This window comes from Pteropus alecto, unplaced genomic scaffold (assembly GCF_000325575.1).
Source record: "Pteropus alecto unplaced genomic scaffold, ASM32557v1 scaffold88, whole genome shotgun sequence".
Lineage (NCBI taxonomy): Eukaryota > Metazoa > Chordata > Mammalia > Chiroptera > Pteropodidae > Pteropus > Pteropus alecto.
This window is the reverse complement of record NW_006494611.1, coordinates 3,984,939-3,999,767: the sequence shown is the minus strand read 5'-3', so window position 1 is coordinate 3,999,767 and position 14,829 is coordinate 3,984,939. Positions and strand designations below refer to the sequence as shown.

The 14,829-nt window shown below is 38.4% G+C and overlaps 1 protein-coding gene across 5 annotated transcripts in view; it reads left to right on the top strand.

Annotated features, from left to right (window-relative positions):
- Positions 1-14,829, top strand: part of IGF2BP2 (insulin like growth factor 2 mRNA binding protein 2) — a 149,826-nt gene that overhangs the window by 91,640 nt on the left and 43,357 nt on the right. For all 5 annotated transcript variants that reach the window (XM_025042242.1, XM_025042241.1, XM_025042240.1 and 2 more), the window contains exons 4-5: positions 12,184-12,232; positions 13,334-13,385. In XM_025042242.1, the coding sequence (XP_024898010.1) occupies positions 12,184-12,232; positions 13,334-13,385 (101 nt within the window). The remainder of the gene's footprint in view (positions 1-12,183; positions 12,233-13,333; positions 13,386-14,829) is intronic.

The following is a 14,829-nucleotide window of genomic DNA, read 5'->3' as shown; positions in this document are numbered from 1 at the left end:
ATTATGACCCCCCCCCCAAAATGCAAGATTTGTTGAAATGATATTTCTAAAAATTCAGACCTTATTTGTATCCTGGGGTCCATGGAGATTACCTCTTCTTGCTGCTCTTTTTCTGTGTGACAGTTCTGTTTTGCTGACAAAACAAAGTGAATCTTAGAGTTAGAAAGAATCTCATCTAATTGCCTGACTTCTTGTGTCAATTGCCTCATGCCTGAGGTTTTAACCAGAGAGGTTAAATGACTGTCCGATATCTGTGTGACGGCTAGTTCAAGGTACAGTTGGGATTTGAACCCTGGTCCCCAGTTCCCAGTTCAGTGCACCTTCCTCTCTGTTGTGCTGAAATAATGGTAGCCTTTGGTAACAATAAAATGTTTTATTAGGGGGGGGGAGAATTGTCGAATTAGAAAATCCAGGGAATATACTTAAATTTATATGTTTTCTTAAATCGTTGTTCTCCAAGAAATCAAGGACCTTTGCTTTTCTTAGAGGCATTAGTAAATAAATGTGTTTGCATTTCCACAAGTATCTATGCCTGAATAGTGCAAATTTTGCATTTCCCAACAAAAACAAAAAGTACTGTGAATTAAGCACAATAACAAGGTGCTCTTAAATAAAGAGGTATAATCTATTGGATTGCCTGTCATACTTGTTAGCTTCTGAAATTATCGTGAAATGGGAGTTTAGCCTGAATCCACAGGTGATTCTGTATAACTTCAATAGCCTTTCTCCGGGTTCGTTACTGGCTTCATGCAATGCCTTCTAATTGATTATTTGTTTACGACTCATTGGATGAAGTCAGAAAACCAGGTACCCAGAAAACCTCTTCTGGACACATCGGGACCAAAAGCTGGGAATGAGAGATGCAAGGGGAGTTTGAAGGTGTTGTGCTTCTATCAAAATGACCTTAGTGCCCACATTTGTAGAGTGCACTGCAAAAAGTTTATGGAGGACTTTCTCATAATTCTGTGGGGTTTGGTGAGGGACAAATGAGAAAAGGGCAGAAGCTCATCATCACAATACCAAGGAAGACTGGGACTCTGCGAACAGCCGAGGGGAGTGCACCTGCTAAACTCTCTTTCCTCCCTCAATTGTGCTGCTGAAGACCTGGCTCCCCACAAAGAAAGAAACAGGGTCCTGGAAGTAGGAAGCAACCTGGGCTGCATCCAGGGAAGGGAGAAGAGATAGGAAAAGGAATCTGAAGCTGTGGTAGCAGGACCTCCTGTAGTCACCCGCTAAGCCAGGTAGGTTGTTCACCTTAATTCAAGTCGGGTATTGACTCCTCTATGCAACTTCCCCTTGATGGGTCCTGCTGAGGCCTGCCCAGCTAATGGCGCTGTCCTGAGAGAGTGATGAAAAATCAAAACCTGAGAGACAGATGCTCTGTTTTCTGTCCTTTTAAGACAGGGAACCGAGAAGAAAATATGAATCGGCAGCTAGAAGGAATTTCATGTTTAAGTGCCAGAGATGTTAACCCTGTCATGTTTGTTCATTAGTTCATCAACCATACTGAGCGACCACTGGATACGCATCACCAGGTCTGAAGCAGTGGATGTTCAGGGGAAGGGAGAGATGTGCATCATTCAGGAAGGATATAGTTCAGGAATCTTGCATTTCTGTCAGCACCACTGGAAAAAATTCTCTGTGCAAGTCTAGTCTCCCAAAATTAGTTATAAATCAATGCTCCCTTCTAATTTGCCTCATTTTAGAATTGATGTAAAGGGATCCTAAGACGAATCCTCATTAAAATGATGAATCCTTTTTAAAATAAGAATAATTTATGTGCCATCTTTTCTCAATTTATTCATCCATTTTTAAAGTTGACTGGTTTCATTGTATTCAAATCATGTCACGTTACTCAAAGAGCTAATGATTTTCTTTTTCCATCGACATCTTATGAGATATCAAAGATGTTCATTGATTTGTTTTCTTTGTATCCTGTGAAGTGCTTTTGTTTTTTTATTGGTGTTTGTGAGAAGTTATTTTTCTAACTCCTCTCCCAATTTTGAAAAGTAACTTTCCTTATGATCTTTTTTACTTTCTCCAGAGCACCCTTTCGTGGAGCAGAGGAAACCTCAGGGTGTTAAGTGCCTAGGGACAAACCCTGGGTGACAAGGAAAGCTTGCCCCTTTGTGGCAGTGCAGGTGTCCCACTGCTGTTATGCACAGAAACACTTACTCCGACTTTAACTTCCCACCGTGCTGGGAAACAAGGAGTGTTGTATTTACTGCCTACAATTACATTATAAAGATACTGTGCAGAAATAGGTGTTAGAAGATATTTGGTCCACTTGTAGCTAAAACCTAAAAATACAGCAGGGATAGCCTTTTTCCTTGAAGACGTCATTGGATCAAGGAACCAACTCTAAAGTATGTTCTGTTGTTTTATTGAAATGCAATAGAGTTCTAAGGGTTGTTAGGGTCAGTATTGTCTTGTGTTTTGTTTGTTTTGTTTTGTTTTTTTACTCCCTAGAACGTAAGCAGCATGAGGACGTTTTTGTTTTGTTCACTACTGTACGTAAACCAAGTGCTTGGCATATAATAGGTGTTTAGTGAACACTTGTTAAATGAATTTGGAAAAGTTGTTAGCCTAATCTTAGAAATCATTTAACTCTCCAAAATCAGATAAAATGTTCAGTATTTAACCTCCAATCAGAACATTCGGGTATAGGGCGGTTTGGATTGTTCACATCATCCCAATTCTCAGCGTAGGTGAGATGTTACTCATGGGTGAGATGGCGAATGCTGTTTGATTTACCACGGCATGGGGAAGGAGTTCCTTTGCGAGGGAAGAGTGTGTGATTTGGCTGACCCTCTTTTGCCTGTCTCTGGTTACTTGGGATTTAGGGCTATGTTAGAGATGAGTTTAATTTTCCTTGATCATCATCATGACTGTAATGAATAAGATCAAAGTCTTTTCTAACCACTGGGAATAATTGTTCCTTCTTTTCAGAAATAAAATGCTGTTGGTTTATTACTCATTCCCAGACATTAAGATCTCAAAGCTTCTGGCTCGAATTTTTGTTAATTGTGAAACTGTATCGTCAGTTAGCCAAGACATGCTGCTGTATTTCTTGTTTCAGGAAGAAAACACCATCTCCACATGAGTCATTACATCTAATACAGGAAGTGTATGCAGTGGCCACTGTGTCAGGAAGTGTCTTCCTCTGTGTTTTCCAGTCAGCAGCCTATTGTATGGAGCTGATGAGCATAAACCAGAGTGAAAGAAGTTGGCTTAGTTGGAGACGAGTCAGTGTCTTCAATAAGCATGTGTTCTTATAGTTGGAAGACAGAACATGGGATGGAGTGGGCCAGGAAAAAGAAACCCAGCTGTCAGCAACAAATACATACAGTGAATTTGCTGATTGCAGAAAACCCACTGTGTTCTAGATGCTACTTGGGCTGAGGAGGGAAAAAAATAAAAAACACAGTAGGTAGGGAAGGAAGAAAGGAAAGAAGGAAGAAAAGAAGGCAGGCAGGCAGGCAAGCAGGGGACAGATTTGAGTGTTATTTGGAAAACTAAAGAAAACAATTATTTGAAAATGAAGAGATGCTGAAAGGATGGCATGGTTGTTGATGACTAGGCACAGGCTCCTTTTGCCTTTACAAAGATGATTTTGTATTTGCTATGTTCCATGCAAGGCAAACATTTATATGCTCAGGTTATAACTTGTATTGTCTTATGTTTATATGTTTATCTGGGTTTAAATTATGATGTGTAAATATTTGTTTTTACCCTGGTTAGTCTTAATTACAGATAATGAGTTGAAGGTCTTATGAGGGTAATTAATCACTTCTCTAGAAACACAGTTCAGTTTTGTTAACTGGAATCTTTATCACAGCAGAATACGAGCATTAAAGAAAATACCTTCAGTTCTTACTCGGTTTAGATCTTGAAAACTGGAGGCTGGCATCCAGATTTGGGGCTCACAAAAATTCAGCCTTACCTCTCAAAATCTCACCTGTCTGTATCCAAATGCTCATTTGTACTCAGACACACATGAATGTCCTAGCCTTCCGAGGACTTTGCCTGTTGAGGACTCACTCCACCCTTCTCCATTCAGCAGTCCGTATTTTAAGGAGGATTCTCAAACTGTGTTTTTCCCCATAAGATTCAGCACAACTTTGGTTGAGGCCCGTGATAATAGCAAAGGCTTGCATGTATACTCAACTCCCAGCCCTGGGCCAGGAGAGCCTGACTGTCAACCAGGAGTCATCCGATCCTGTGGAGTTTACTAGTTAATGCCCTTGTTACCCTCTATAAAGGGCATTTATATTTAGGTAAATTCTTGGACGTGGTTCCATAATGTAGCGATTAGCACGTCTGCTATGCACGCAGAAGGTCCTAGGTTCGGGCCCCAGTGAAGCCACAGTCCATGGTCTACAGCCAGACCACCCCGAACAAGCCCAATGTCTGATCTCGGAAGCTAAATAAGCAGGGTCGGGCCTGGTTAATACTGGGATAGGAGACAGGAGACCACCTAGGAAGATCAGGTGTTGGTGTTGTGCAGGGTCGGGCCTGGTTAATACTGGGATAGGAGACCACCTAGGAAGACCAGGTGTTGGTGTTGTAGAAATTAATAATGATAAATAAAAATATATATTTATTTAAGTAAATTCTTTTGAGGAGCAAAGAGTGAGCCACTATAGTGAAATTTCAAAAATAACCCTTCTTGGAGGAAATGTTTTTGGTCAGAGAGTCTACAGTGAGGTTGCCACTAAGAGGGAAAAACTAGAAATCCATCCCTAAGACCCATTTTCCTTGGATTTGCTTGAGGGGGCACATCTTGTCCAAAATTCATTGACCTGAAATATATACTTGAGATGTCAATTTAGATATTGGTGAATTGGCAATTTCAAAGTGACATTTCAGAGCAAAGATTTAAACTTACAGACCACAGGTCAAAAATATCACTCCCTAGCTGTGAGACTCAGACAAAAAACTTATCAACTCCTTAGTTTACCTGTCTGGAAAATGGGGATAACAATGTCTGCTTCATAGGGGAGTGGTAAGGCTTACATGAGATGCTTAGCATCCATTTCTGTAAGTAGCAGTGGTGGTTTGGGGAAAGTTCTTGCTAAAAAGACTGCGACAAATGTTTTGGGTGTACCTCTGAAACTTTATTAGATTTCATCAAATAAAATAACTTGGGGGATGGAGAAGAGATAGTGTTCATTGATACCCTTGGAAAATTTCTGGTAAAACTAAAACTAAAACTATTTCTTTCTCTATATTGTCACAAAATGAGTTAAGGAGGAGTGATAGTAACTGAGACAGTATCATCTACAGGGAATTGTACACAAACCTTGATAAGAGTGGTCACAGTTTTCTTATGTCAGGGTTTTTTTGTTTTTGTTCTATTTTAAAATATTAAGGCTTTTCCTTTATTAATTATTTAGATCATTAGTCTTCATTTCAAATAGTTCTGCTATTTATCACTCTTCTAGTAAAAGAAGCCTCTTCGCTAAAAAGTGAATATGAATTTTAAAAAGAGAAGATTTTAGAGATTGACTTCATTTTTCAAGAGCTAAAATATTAAATCTCTGAGAAATCTGGTTATCTGCTTCACTAGCTCAGTGTATGGTGGTTTCAATCTACAGTCAAGCATACTATAGAGATGATGATTTTAACCTTCCTCTTATACCCCTTTCCTAAAGATTTGTAGAATCCTGTAGTTGGTATGAAGCTTCATGGTCATTTAATGCAGATTCTACTCACTGTACCCCAACCCAATAGAGAAATTCCTTCACCATCTTGCCCAGGAGTAGCAGCCTAACCTGTCTTTTCATGAACATCTAATCATCATCTAATTATCCCATTGGCTTTTCTCTTTTGTCCTTCTACCTCCTTCCACAAGAATTAAGAATCTCTGATGTTTTCTTCAGAAGGGAAATCTGAAATTGTGTTAGCAACCTCTTAAAAAGTCAAGACCTTCTTAAGAGCTAGTAGACTCTTTGAGACAGGGCATAGGAGGTAAATGAGGTACAAAGTCACAGACCGTTGCTTAGCCCATTCACTGATTTATGTGCCATTCAAGCAGTGGACTTTCAAGAGATCCTGTCCCTGAATGTTTATGAAGCATGAATATGTTAGAGCTCTTTGGAGGTTTATGGTTTTGTGGGCATGAGCTCATAGAGCAAGAGAAGTTACAGGGTTTACATCTGCAGTCTCCTGGCTCAAAGCCTTTACAGCAGTATCTGATTTAATCTTTTTATGATTTGGCCCATAACACTGCTAATATTCACAAGGACTTTATTTTTTCTCTTAAAAAATCCCTAAAACCTCTTTTTGTTTATTTTGCAACAGTTTTTATGTTGAAAGCATTTCATTTTTTAACAACTGTTATACTACATTTATTTTAGATTCCATAGAGGCAGAGGCAATTGTTCTTAGTAATTTTGTAACAAAGTGACTAAACGATTTGTTTTCTTGACTCTTAATCATTCCTTGTGCCGTGTGTGTGTGTGTGTGTGTGTGTGCGTGCGCGCACGCGTGCGTGTGAGGGGGGGTGCGGTAGAGAGAGGTAGAGAAGAGGGGAGAGGGGAGGAAGAGAACTTTAAAAGAAAGTTGGGTAAAGGATTATATTTGGCTATAACCAGTTATTCATTTGCTTCTCCAAGGAGCCCTATGTCCTAGTTCAGTTTAGCACATGATGTCCCTTGTACAGAATGTTCAGAAGTTTTAAGGGGGAATTTCTAGAAATAATGAGGAATTTCTAGATAAAGTGCCTCAAACACATACTAAAGAGGGCACGGAATGCAGTGGAATCTGCCATAGCACTAGAGGAGGGGAGCGGCTGAGACCTCTGATAGTTTCAATCTTGGCTCTACCACAGTCCTTGGAGTCGATTAGCATACTTGCCTCTCTTACAGACAATGCACAATCCGTGGTGCTATAATTTTCCTCCAAGATGAGAACCATTTATCATCTGATGAGCTCAGAATGCTGTAGAAACAAATGAGACCTAATTGGGTAGAATCTCTCATTTTAGCCCAAATACTCTCACAGAACTTGTCTTTGCTTATTTTGGTGCTTCTTTTACAGTTTACCTGGGGATCCTCTAAGACTTAGCTGGCCTAATTTTCAAGTGGAACCTGAGATTCTGTAAGCTGGGTTCCCACAATTTGTTAACTTTGTTCTCTCCTCAATCCCCCATCATAGTCAAGGCTTGGGTTAGGGTTCCCAAGGTGGCTGATCAGACTTGTGGCTAATTGACCATATGCCTGAAAATGATGACATTACTCTCTCCACTTGCAAGCAGGTATTTTTACTTTTTTTTTTTTTTTTAGTACAGGTGAAGTGGTTCTATAAAATCAGAGATTTTATTTAAAAATTAAAAAAAATATGATTTTATTTCCCTGGTTGATTGCCAGTTGTTTAAAGCAAAAAATTGTACCAAACAAAATAATTTTTGCTAGGCTCTTGAAATGTATAACAGTGGACATCTACTTTATCTGAAATTCACTCATTTGGAGCTTCCTGTTTCCTCTGGGCATCAACAGTACAAAGATAATATATTCATAAAGCGTACCCTGTGCTGTGTATTGAAGAGCCTTGGAAACCATCAATTAAATGAGTTAGAGATAGGTGAGTTCGGGTTAAGTATATTTTGTTTTGTAGCTCTTAAAAATTTGATTGCCTACACATGTATACCACAACCACCAGTTACAGAATCATAGTCAGTCTGTGTACAAGGCTCCCCAGCCAAGCAATGTGGCTGTAGGGCTGTATAGTTGAACAATGCAGGAGTTAGGGGCTCCAGCCTCCACATAGTCGAAAATCCGCATGTGACTTCACCCAAAAATCTAACTACAGCTGTCCCTCAGTATCTGCAAGGGATTGATTCAGGAACCCCCACAGTACCCAAATTCACAGATGCTAAGTCCTTACATAAAATGGCATAGAACAGTCATCTCTCTGCATCTGTGCATTCCCAACCATATATTGAAAATACTGTTTTTGATCCATGGTTGGTCAAAACTATGGATGGAAAACCTGGGGATAAAGAGGAGCTGACTTTATGTTTATTGGAAAAAAAATTGTGTGTAAGTAGACCTGCGCCGTTCAAACCTGTGTTGTTCAAGAGTCAACTGTCTTACCCTTTTCCTGGTAGTGTGGAGCCTGAGCTATTTGCCCTTTCCCACTCAAAACACTTAGCTTACTTGGATATGAGAGTAGAAAGTTCTAGATTTCTGAATCCCAAAGCCATGGGGAAAGACCCTGTGTGTCTACCTTGAAGGGCTCCCTCTGCTTGACTATAGGTCTTATTCTGTTTTCAGTTAAAATGAAAGGAAAAAAAAATCGAAGCCATACTCTTTACTACCCTTTTTACTGTTGTTTTTAAGGTATACCGAGAGTATTGAAGGCTCAGACCTGGCACACATAAACTATAGATGTAACAACTATTTTTGGTGAAGGAGGAAGCACACAAAGTTTGAGCAGTTTCGTGAGACAAGAGTGTTTAACGATAAAGAGGTGGAGAAGGCAGAGAATTTGGACATGGCGACAGGGATTCATTCAAAAAAGTCAGGAGCAACCAGTCATGAGTGTTTTAGAAAGTCACGGGCAGCCGAGTATAGGATGGACGGGAGAGGAGAAAGTCACAAAATGGAACACAGACCAGCTAGGAGACTGCCGTAATAGTTCCGTGGCAGTGAGGACGAGAAATGCCATTTATGTATATTTAGATAAGCTTGATTTCGTTTTTAAAATAGAGGAACTGTGATACTCTTTTTTTCCAGTAGCAAATAATTATTTCCTTATACCCAATCACTTTCCTAAGTTATTTTGTTAGTTTGGGTGTTTTGTTTTGTTTTTTTCTAAAGCAAGGCACACTTTTATGAATTTCAAAGGAAGAAGGATCCACATTTGTTGTTCAAGACTGAGCTGAACACTGTTTTTGTGTTTTTTTTTTCTTTTTCCTGAAGGGAATAGGTAAAAGAACTCCCCATTTCCTCTCCTCCTGACCATCTGGCAAAGGAGAAATAGACAATTCGCCTTTCTGGGCGATGTCAGGGGAGTCTACATGATAAATAGACAACAGACACCAATAACAGAGCTTTACCCAGTCCTTGGGGTTCTGTGTTCTCCTTTTCTACTATATGCACTTGACCCCATGCTGCACAGGACACTGTAAACAAGGAGTCTGTCCTTGAGGAAATCAGGAGGGTGGGTATGTTAGCAGATAAATAATTATAGCAAAGAGTGAACTACTATGAGAGCTAAAGAGTTCAGAAGAAACAGTTCTGCTGGAGACATCCTGGAAGTGAATGCACGTGTGAGCTAGATTTTGAAGGACATGCAGAAGTCCCTCCCAGGGGAGAAGGGGACAGGCATCCCAGGTACCCTGACAAGAAGGCATGGCATCCAGATGATGCCATAGGAATTAGCAGATGGATCCTGATGACTCCTGATCCTGAGTCTCTCAGCATAATCTCCCAAATGACCCGAGCAAGCTCCAGTTTCATTTGTACTTTAGTGGTCTCCAATTCCCTTTTTTGAGTTCTTGGTTCTTTTTCTTTCTTTCTATCCTTCTCTAAGATTAGAGATGCTGTAGATGAGCTTATTAGAGATGATTTCTCCTAGAATCCTGCTTAATGAACATTTCATGTACCAAACTGATTGCTTGATGTGCAGTTTCTACATGAGATACTGCAGGGAAACATCAATGTTTTAGGCCCATTTAGTTCAGATTTGAGATAACCTGGACTGGGCAGTTTGGTTCCTTACGTACTGCGAACAAAGGGTTTGCGAAATAAGTTAATATTCTGTCAAATAATATTTCAAGAAGAATATCTAACCTAATTATGGAAAAATTGTGCTGTTTGGGTTTTGTTCTTTCTTTTTTATTACTTAGCAGTTTCCAGTGTACTTAAAAAAATAAATCTTGTATATATTTATTAAAGCAGCCTGAGTAGGAGTTTTAAATTGTTAATTTTTTAAAGCAAGTAAGACGCGAATACATTCTAATTTTTTAAAAAAGCAAACAAGATAGAAGTAGTTAAAATAAAAAGTACATGTCCCGTTTTGCCAACCAAATCTGCTTGTAGCTTCCTTTTTCTATGCACATATTTAATAACAGGTAATTTTGTTTTTCGCACTTGAAAGACAGGATCGACTTAATCTGTAATTAGCTCTCTTGCAACAGCGTGCTTTCGAGAGTTCCCTCTGAAAGTGCACATATATCTACTTCACTCTTTTTAACAGCTGTATAGTGTTCCATAGTATGGCTATACTATGAATTACTTACTCTCCCCCTGTTGGTGGATATTTAGGTTTTTTGCAATCTTTGTTTTTTACAAACACTGCTACAGTAGGTGTCTTTGTTAGGATCTCATTATGTTCATGCATGAGTTTCTTCCATTAGGATTTCTATCAGTAAATTCTTGGTTAGCACTTGGAGTCAGTGTTTATACTTGGAGATAACAAAATATTTTTCTTCAGAAAATTTCAGTTTTCTTACAAATGCCGATGCCTTTTCCATCATTAGTTAGGCTTATGACATCTTGTGGAGTATTTTATGTAGCCACTGGACGGGGTAGTGTCAGCAGTTTTATTATGAACTTTTGCCAAAAGCAGTGTCAGAATAGAGCCTTCATGACATAAAGGTAGAAGTTAATTCCTGGATCTTTTTCCTCCTTCCTACCCTGATAAAATATTAGAGGTTCTACAAACTGGCTTGTACAGTCACTTCAGCAGCCCTGCTAAAGCATGAATGCATTCTCATTTTTAAGAAATAAGATAGAAGTGTATGGGATCAGTGCAAGTGGTGGCTCTCCTTACATTCAATAAAGATCTGAGAAAACTGGAGCCCCTCCTCTACTTCATTGTTTGTTTCCCCTTTTCCTCTGTCTGTACACTTCTCTCTGTGTCTCTCCTTTTTTCTTTGCAGGAATGTTAACATTTCTTTTTTCCTGGGGCTATTGCCCAGATTAAAGCATGGAGAAACGTGGCTTGTATAGCTACTATTTGGTACCTCTGACACCAGACAGAAAGAAAAAGTAACTGGGGTACACTGAGGTCATCACACCCCTTCTCTTGCAACCCCAAAATAAATATTTATGGGATTTCAATGTCAAGCTCTTCTATTAAAATGACCTCTCTCATATTTAGATGCGGATTTGTGTTTTCTTTCTAGGACCTAACATGTTCTCAAGAGATAGAAAAATTCTTTTCTCATATTTCTTTTTTTCCTTATCTAATGTTAATACTTAAGTAAAAACAACGAAACCATTTAAACTACTCAGTTATTAGACCGGCAGGATGTCCTAGAAAAAAAAATCCTCTAAATAAAAAGGCAGGAAAAGACCCAATGTCCATCAATAGGAATAAGTTAAATACACCTTGGCACATCCAGGTAGTGTAAAATAGAATAAGGACACTTTCTATTAACCAACATAGGAAGATCTCCAATATGTTATTGTTAGGTAAAAGAAAGAAAGGAAGAAAGAAAGGGGGTGGAGAAGGAGGGAGAAAGGAGGGTAGGAGAGAAAGAGGAGGAAGGAAGAAGAAAAGAAAGATGCTGCAAGTATGTAGAATATACAAGTACTTTTGTAAGAGAGGGGGGAAATGAGAATTTACATTTTTATTTATTATTATTTGCATGAAGAAACTGAAGGATACCCAAGCAACAAGTAAAGGTGTTTATGTCTGTAAAAGATGAGGAAGGGGGTGAGTGGGAATAAGACTTTTCATAGTATACCTTTTATAGTATTCTGATTTTTGAATTACGACTGTATTATCCAGAAATAAAAATGATTTTTAAAAAGACTTTGATAAGAGGTAAGATAAGAGGTAAACTAACTTGATCTTGTTTAATATGATACATGTGATTTCACCCATCATGTTTGAGCCTAGGTATTTTTTGGAGTAGGTCAGTTGTAGGACCATATATTTTGAGGACAGTGATAATTCTGTAATTAGAACCTGTATGTTAGTTTAAAATCTAACTACTTTGGTAGGAAACTGAAAAGGCAAATCTGCATTAAACTGTTTCTTTAGCTTGTTCTGACTTCTTGGATTTGTTTTTTATTTTTTGGTCATAATTCACAGTGGGGATCTCTTGCTGATAGCTTCAAGGAACACAGTGAGAAAATGAACTCAAATTATGATCTTAGCCTGTTTTTGCCGTTTGATTAAGTTTTGTGTCCTGGAAAAGTGTTATAGTATGTGCTTTTATTTTTACAGGAGCAGGAGAATTCAGATTCGAAACATCCCTCCTCACCTGCAGTGGGAGGTAAGCCAATGTTGCTTCTGTATTTCCTGTCTTCCTGCTCTCTTTTTTCATCTGACTTTTTAATGGCTTAACGAGACATTTTCTCCCTCTTTTAGTTTCCTTTCACATTTAAGAATTAGAGGCCTCAGACTTGTCCCACAAAGCCTCTAGGTCCTGTCTCTTTTTTTTTTCAGTACCCTAATGTGCATGATCTGTTGTGAGTTTGGGGTCGTATTTGTCCATTTCATCATGTAAGATGTGCACTTTGTTCTCTCATATTCTGTCTTCTCAAGCACCAAGTACCAACAGACTTTGAAACAAAATGTATATCTGCTTTGTGATTTTTTCATCTCATAATTTTGTAAAATTTTTACCTTTCCAAATTATGATTTTGAAAAAGAGTAAAATCCATGAAAGCCAATAAAAATAGGTTATTTTTTAGTTTGAGCAGGTTTTTTGTTTATTTTGAATTAATTGCTATGAGTAACAGTTAAGATAACATTTTCTCAGTTGTAAAACGTCTTATAAAATTGCTACCTTAAAATAAAATGAGATAGACTATGAAGAGTGTCCTTATTGCATTATTTAAAAACAAACTGTCTGCTGTTTTATTCCCCAACCCAAATGAAATCGAAATAGCCTTAAAGGAAAGAGAATGTTCTAATGTTTTCATTACTTAAAAAAACTTTTTATTATAGAAAATGTCAAACACACACATCCCATTACTTTGTAAAACAAGGAGATTTCTAGAAGAAAACCGAAGGAAGAATGGTTAAATCTTCTCAGAAGGACAAGTGAGCCTTGTACTTTATTCTGCTTCTCATTTCAAGAGCAGTAAGTGGGTTCCCAAAATCGTGATGAATGAGATTAACAGTTACTAAGACTCTGAAATTCTGCTGTCAATTCAGTGAACAGATTCCTTGGGAGCCAGTAAGCAAATGAAAGTCATGTATATTTACTCAGTTCTGTTTTTATGGAAGACCTGAAATATCAGTTTAATTAGATTATTCCTGTAACAGCCCTTGTTTTGCTTTCATTCATTTGCTAGGGGATATCACTGTAACCATTTTTTGTGAGTATGGCCTTGTTTTCCCATTCTGACATTGAAGCTTTCTTTTTCAGGTGTTGGATGGACTTCTGGCTCAGTATGGGACAGTGGAGAATGTGGAACAAGGTAATGAGTGAGGAAATTAGCCTACTGAATTTCGAGAGGGGTATTATCTCTTAGTACTTATGGGCTGGGTCAACTCCAGGGAGAAATAGTAAGTTCAGGTTCTTTCGAAACAAGTTTCGTAGAGTGTATTTTTGTATATCTATGTGTGAGAGATGTCTGTATCTATCCATATCTATATAATTTGTTTTTTCAAGGAATATAATTTTCAGGCTATTTTTAAATATGCTGTAATGTGCTCAAGCACTGGACAAACATTGTCAGGCCAGGATAAGCATAATTCTCTTGGAAGTGATTAGATTTACACTATTTCAACTTTCCTCTTTCTGGCTAAGAAAAACAGATCTGTAGGTCTTGGACTGAGTGTTTCTTAAGATGTAGGACTTCTACACCAGAATCCCCTGGAATGCTTATGAAAATGCAGATGCCTGGGGCTTACCATAGACCTACAAAGTAAGACTCTCTGAGGCAAGAATTCATGAGTCTGTATCTTAAACAAGAACTCCCAAGTGACTTTTGTGTGTACTAAAGTTTGAGAGCCACTGTCTTTGGAACAGTGTTATAAATGCCCAGAAAATACATACTCTTCTGCTGCGTGCCCCCCCCCCATTTTTACCTTCTAAAACATGAAATACAATGATTTTGAAAAGAATAAAAAGAGAACCTGAGGCTGATATCTTCTATAGCTCCTAAAGAGTCCCAGAAAAGTAGATCCCAAGCTCCTGTTATGATAGGCAGTAACGTGTAATAAAGATTATTTTTGTGTTGACCTAAAAAGCAGAATGTGAATTCAGTCACTTAGTGACTGTGAGCCCTTAGAAAAATTGCTTAACCTCACTGACTCAGTTTCCACACATGTAAAAGGGGGAGAGTAATTTCTGCCCTTCCTGTATCACTGAATAGTTAGCACAAAAAGAGAACCCGTATAACATATTTGTAGACAGTGGAGTCATGCATCATTTCAAGGGATCATTAAGGTTCACATAGGAAAAATCAGAGAACCCATTTTTTCATATACAATCTGTCTTATCTGCCAGTGTAATTAATATAATAGTTTTAACATAGTAATTATTCAGATGTTCTCTACTCCATGAATATTAAAAATATCATTATTCAATTTCATGCTGCTGGCTGCCCATGCCCAAAGGTGAATCACGATTTACAAGGATTCTATTTCTCAGTTCTTGTTATTTCCCTCAACATGGAAAAGAAGACATTCTAATAAGAATTGGACATAGAAGGCGAGATGGCCTTACAGACATGAGCCTATAAAAGTTAATAGCTAAGACCACATTCTAAATTCAGGACAATGCCACGCAAGGAAGAAATATTCCAGGTCCCTAAGGCAGTTTACAGCTCCTAGGGCACCTGTGCCCTGGGGAGTGCAGTTTTCAACTGCCTCACAACTACAGGATAGAAGTGTTGGGCTTTTGTTTTGTTCTGTTTC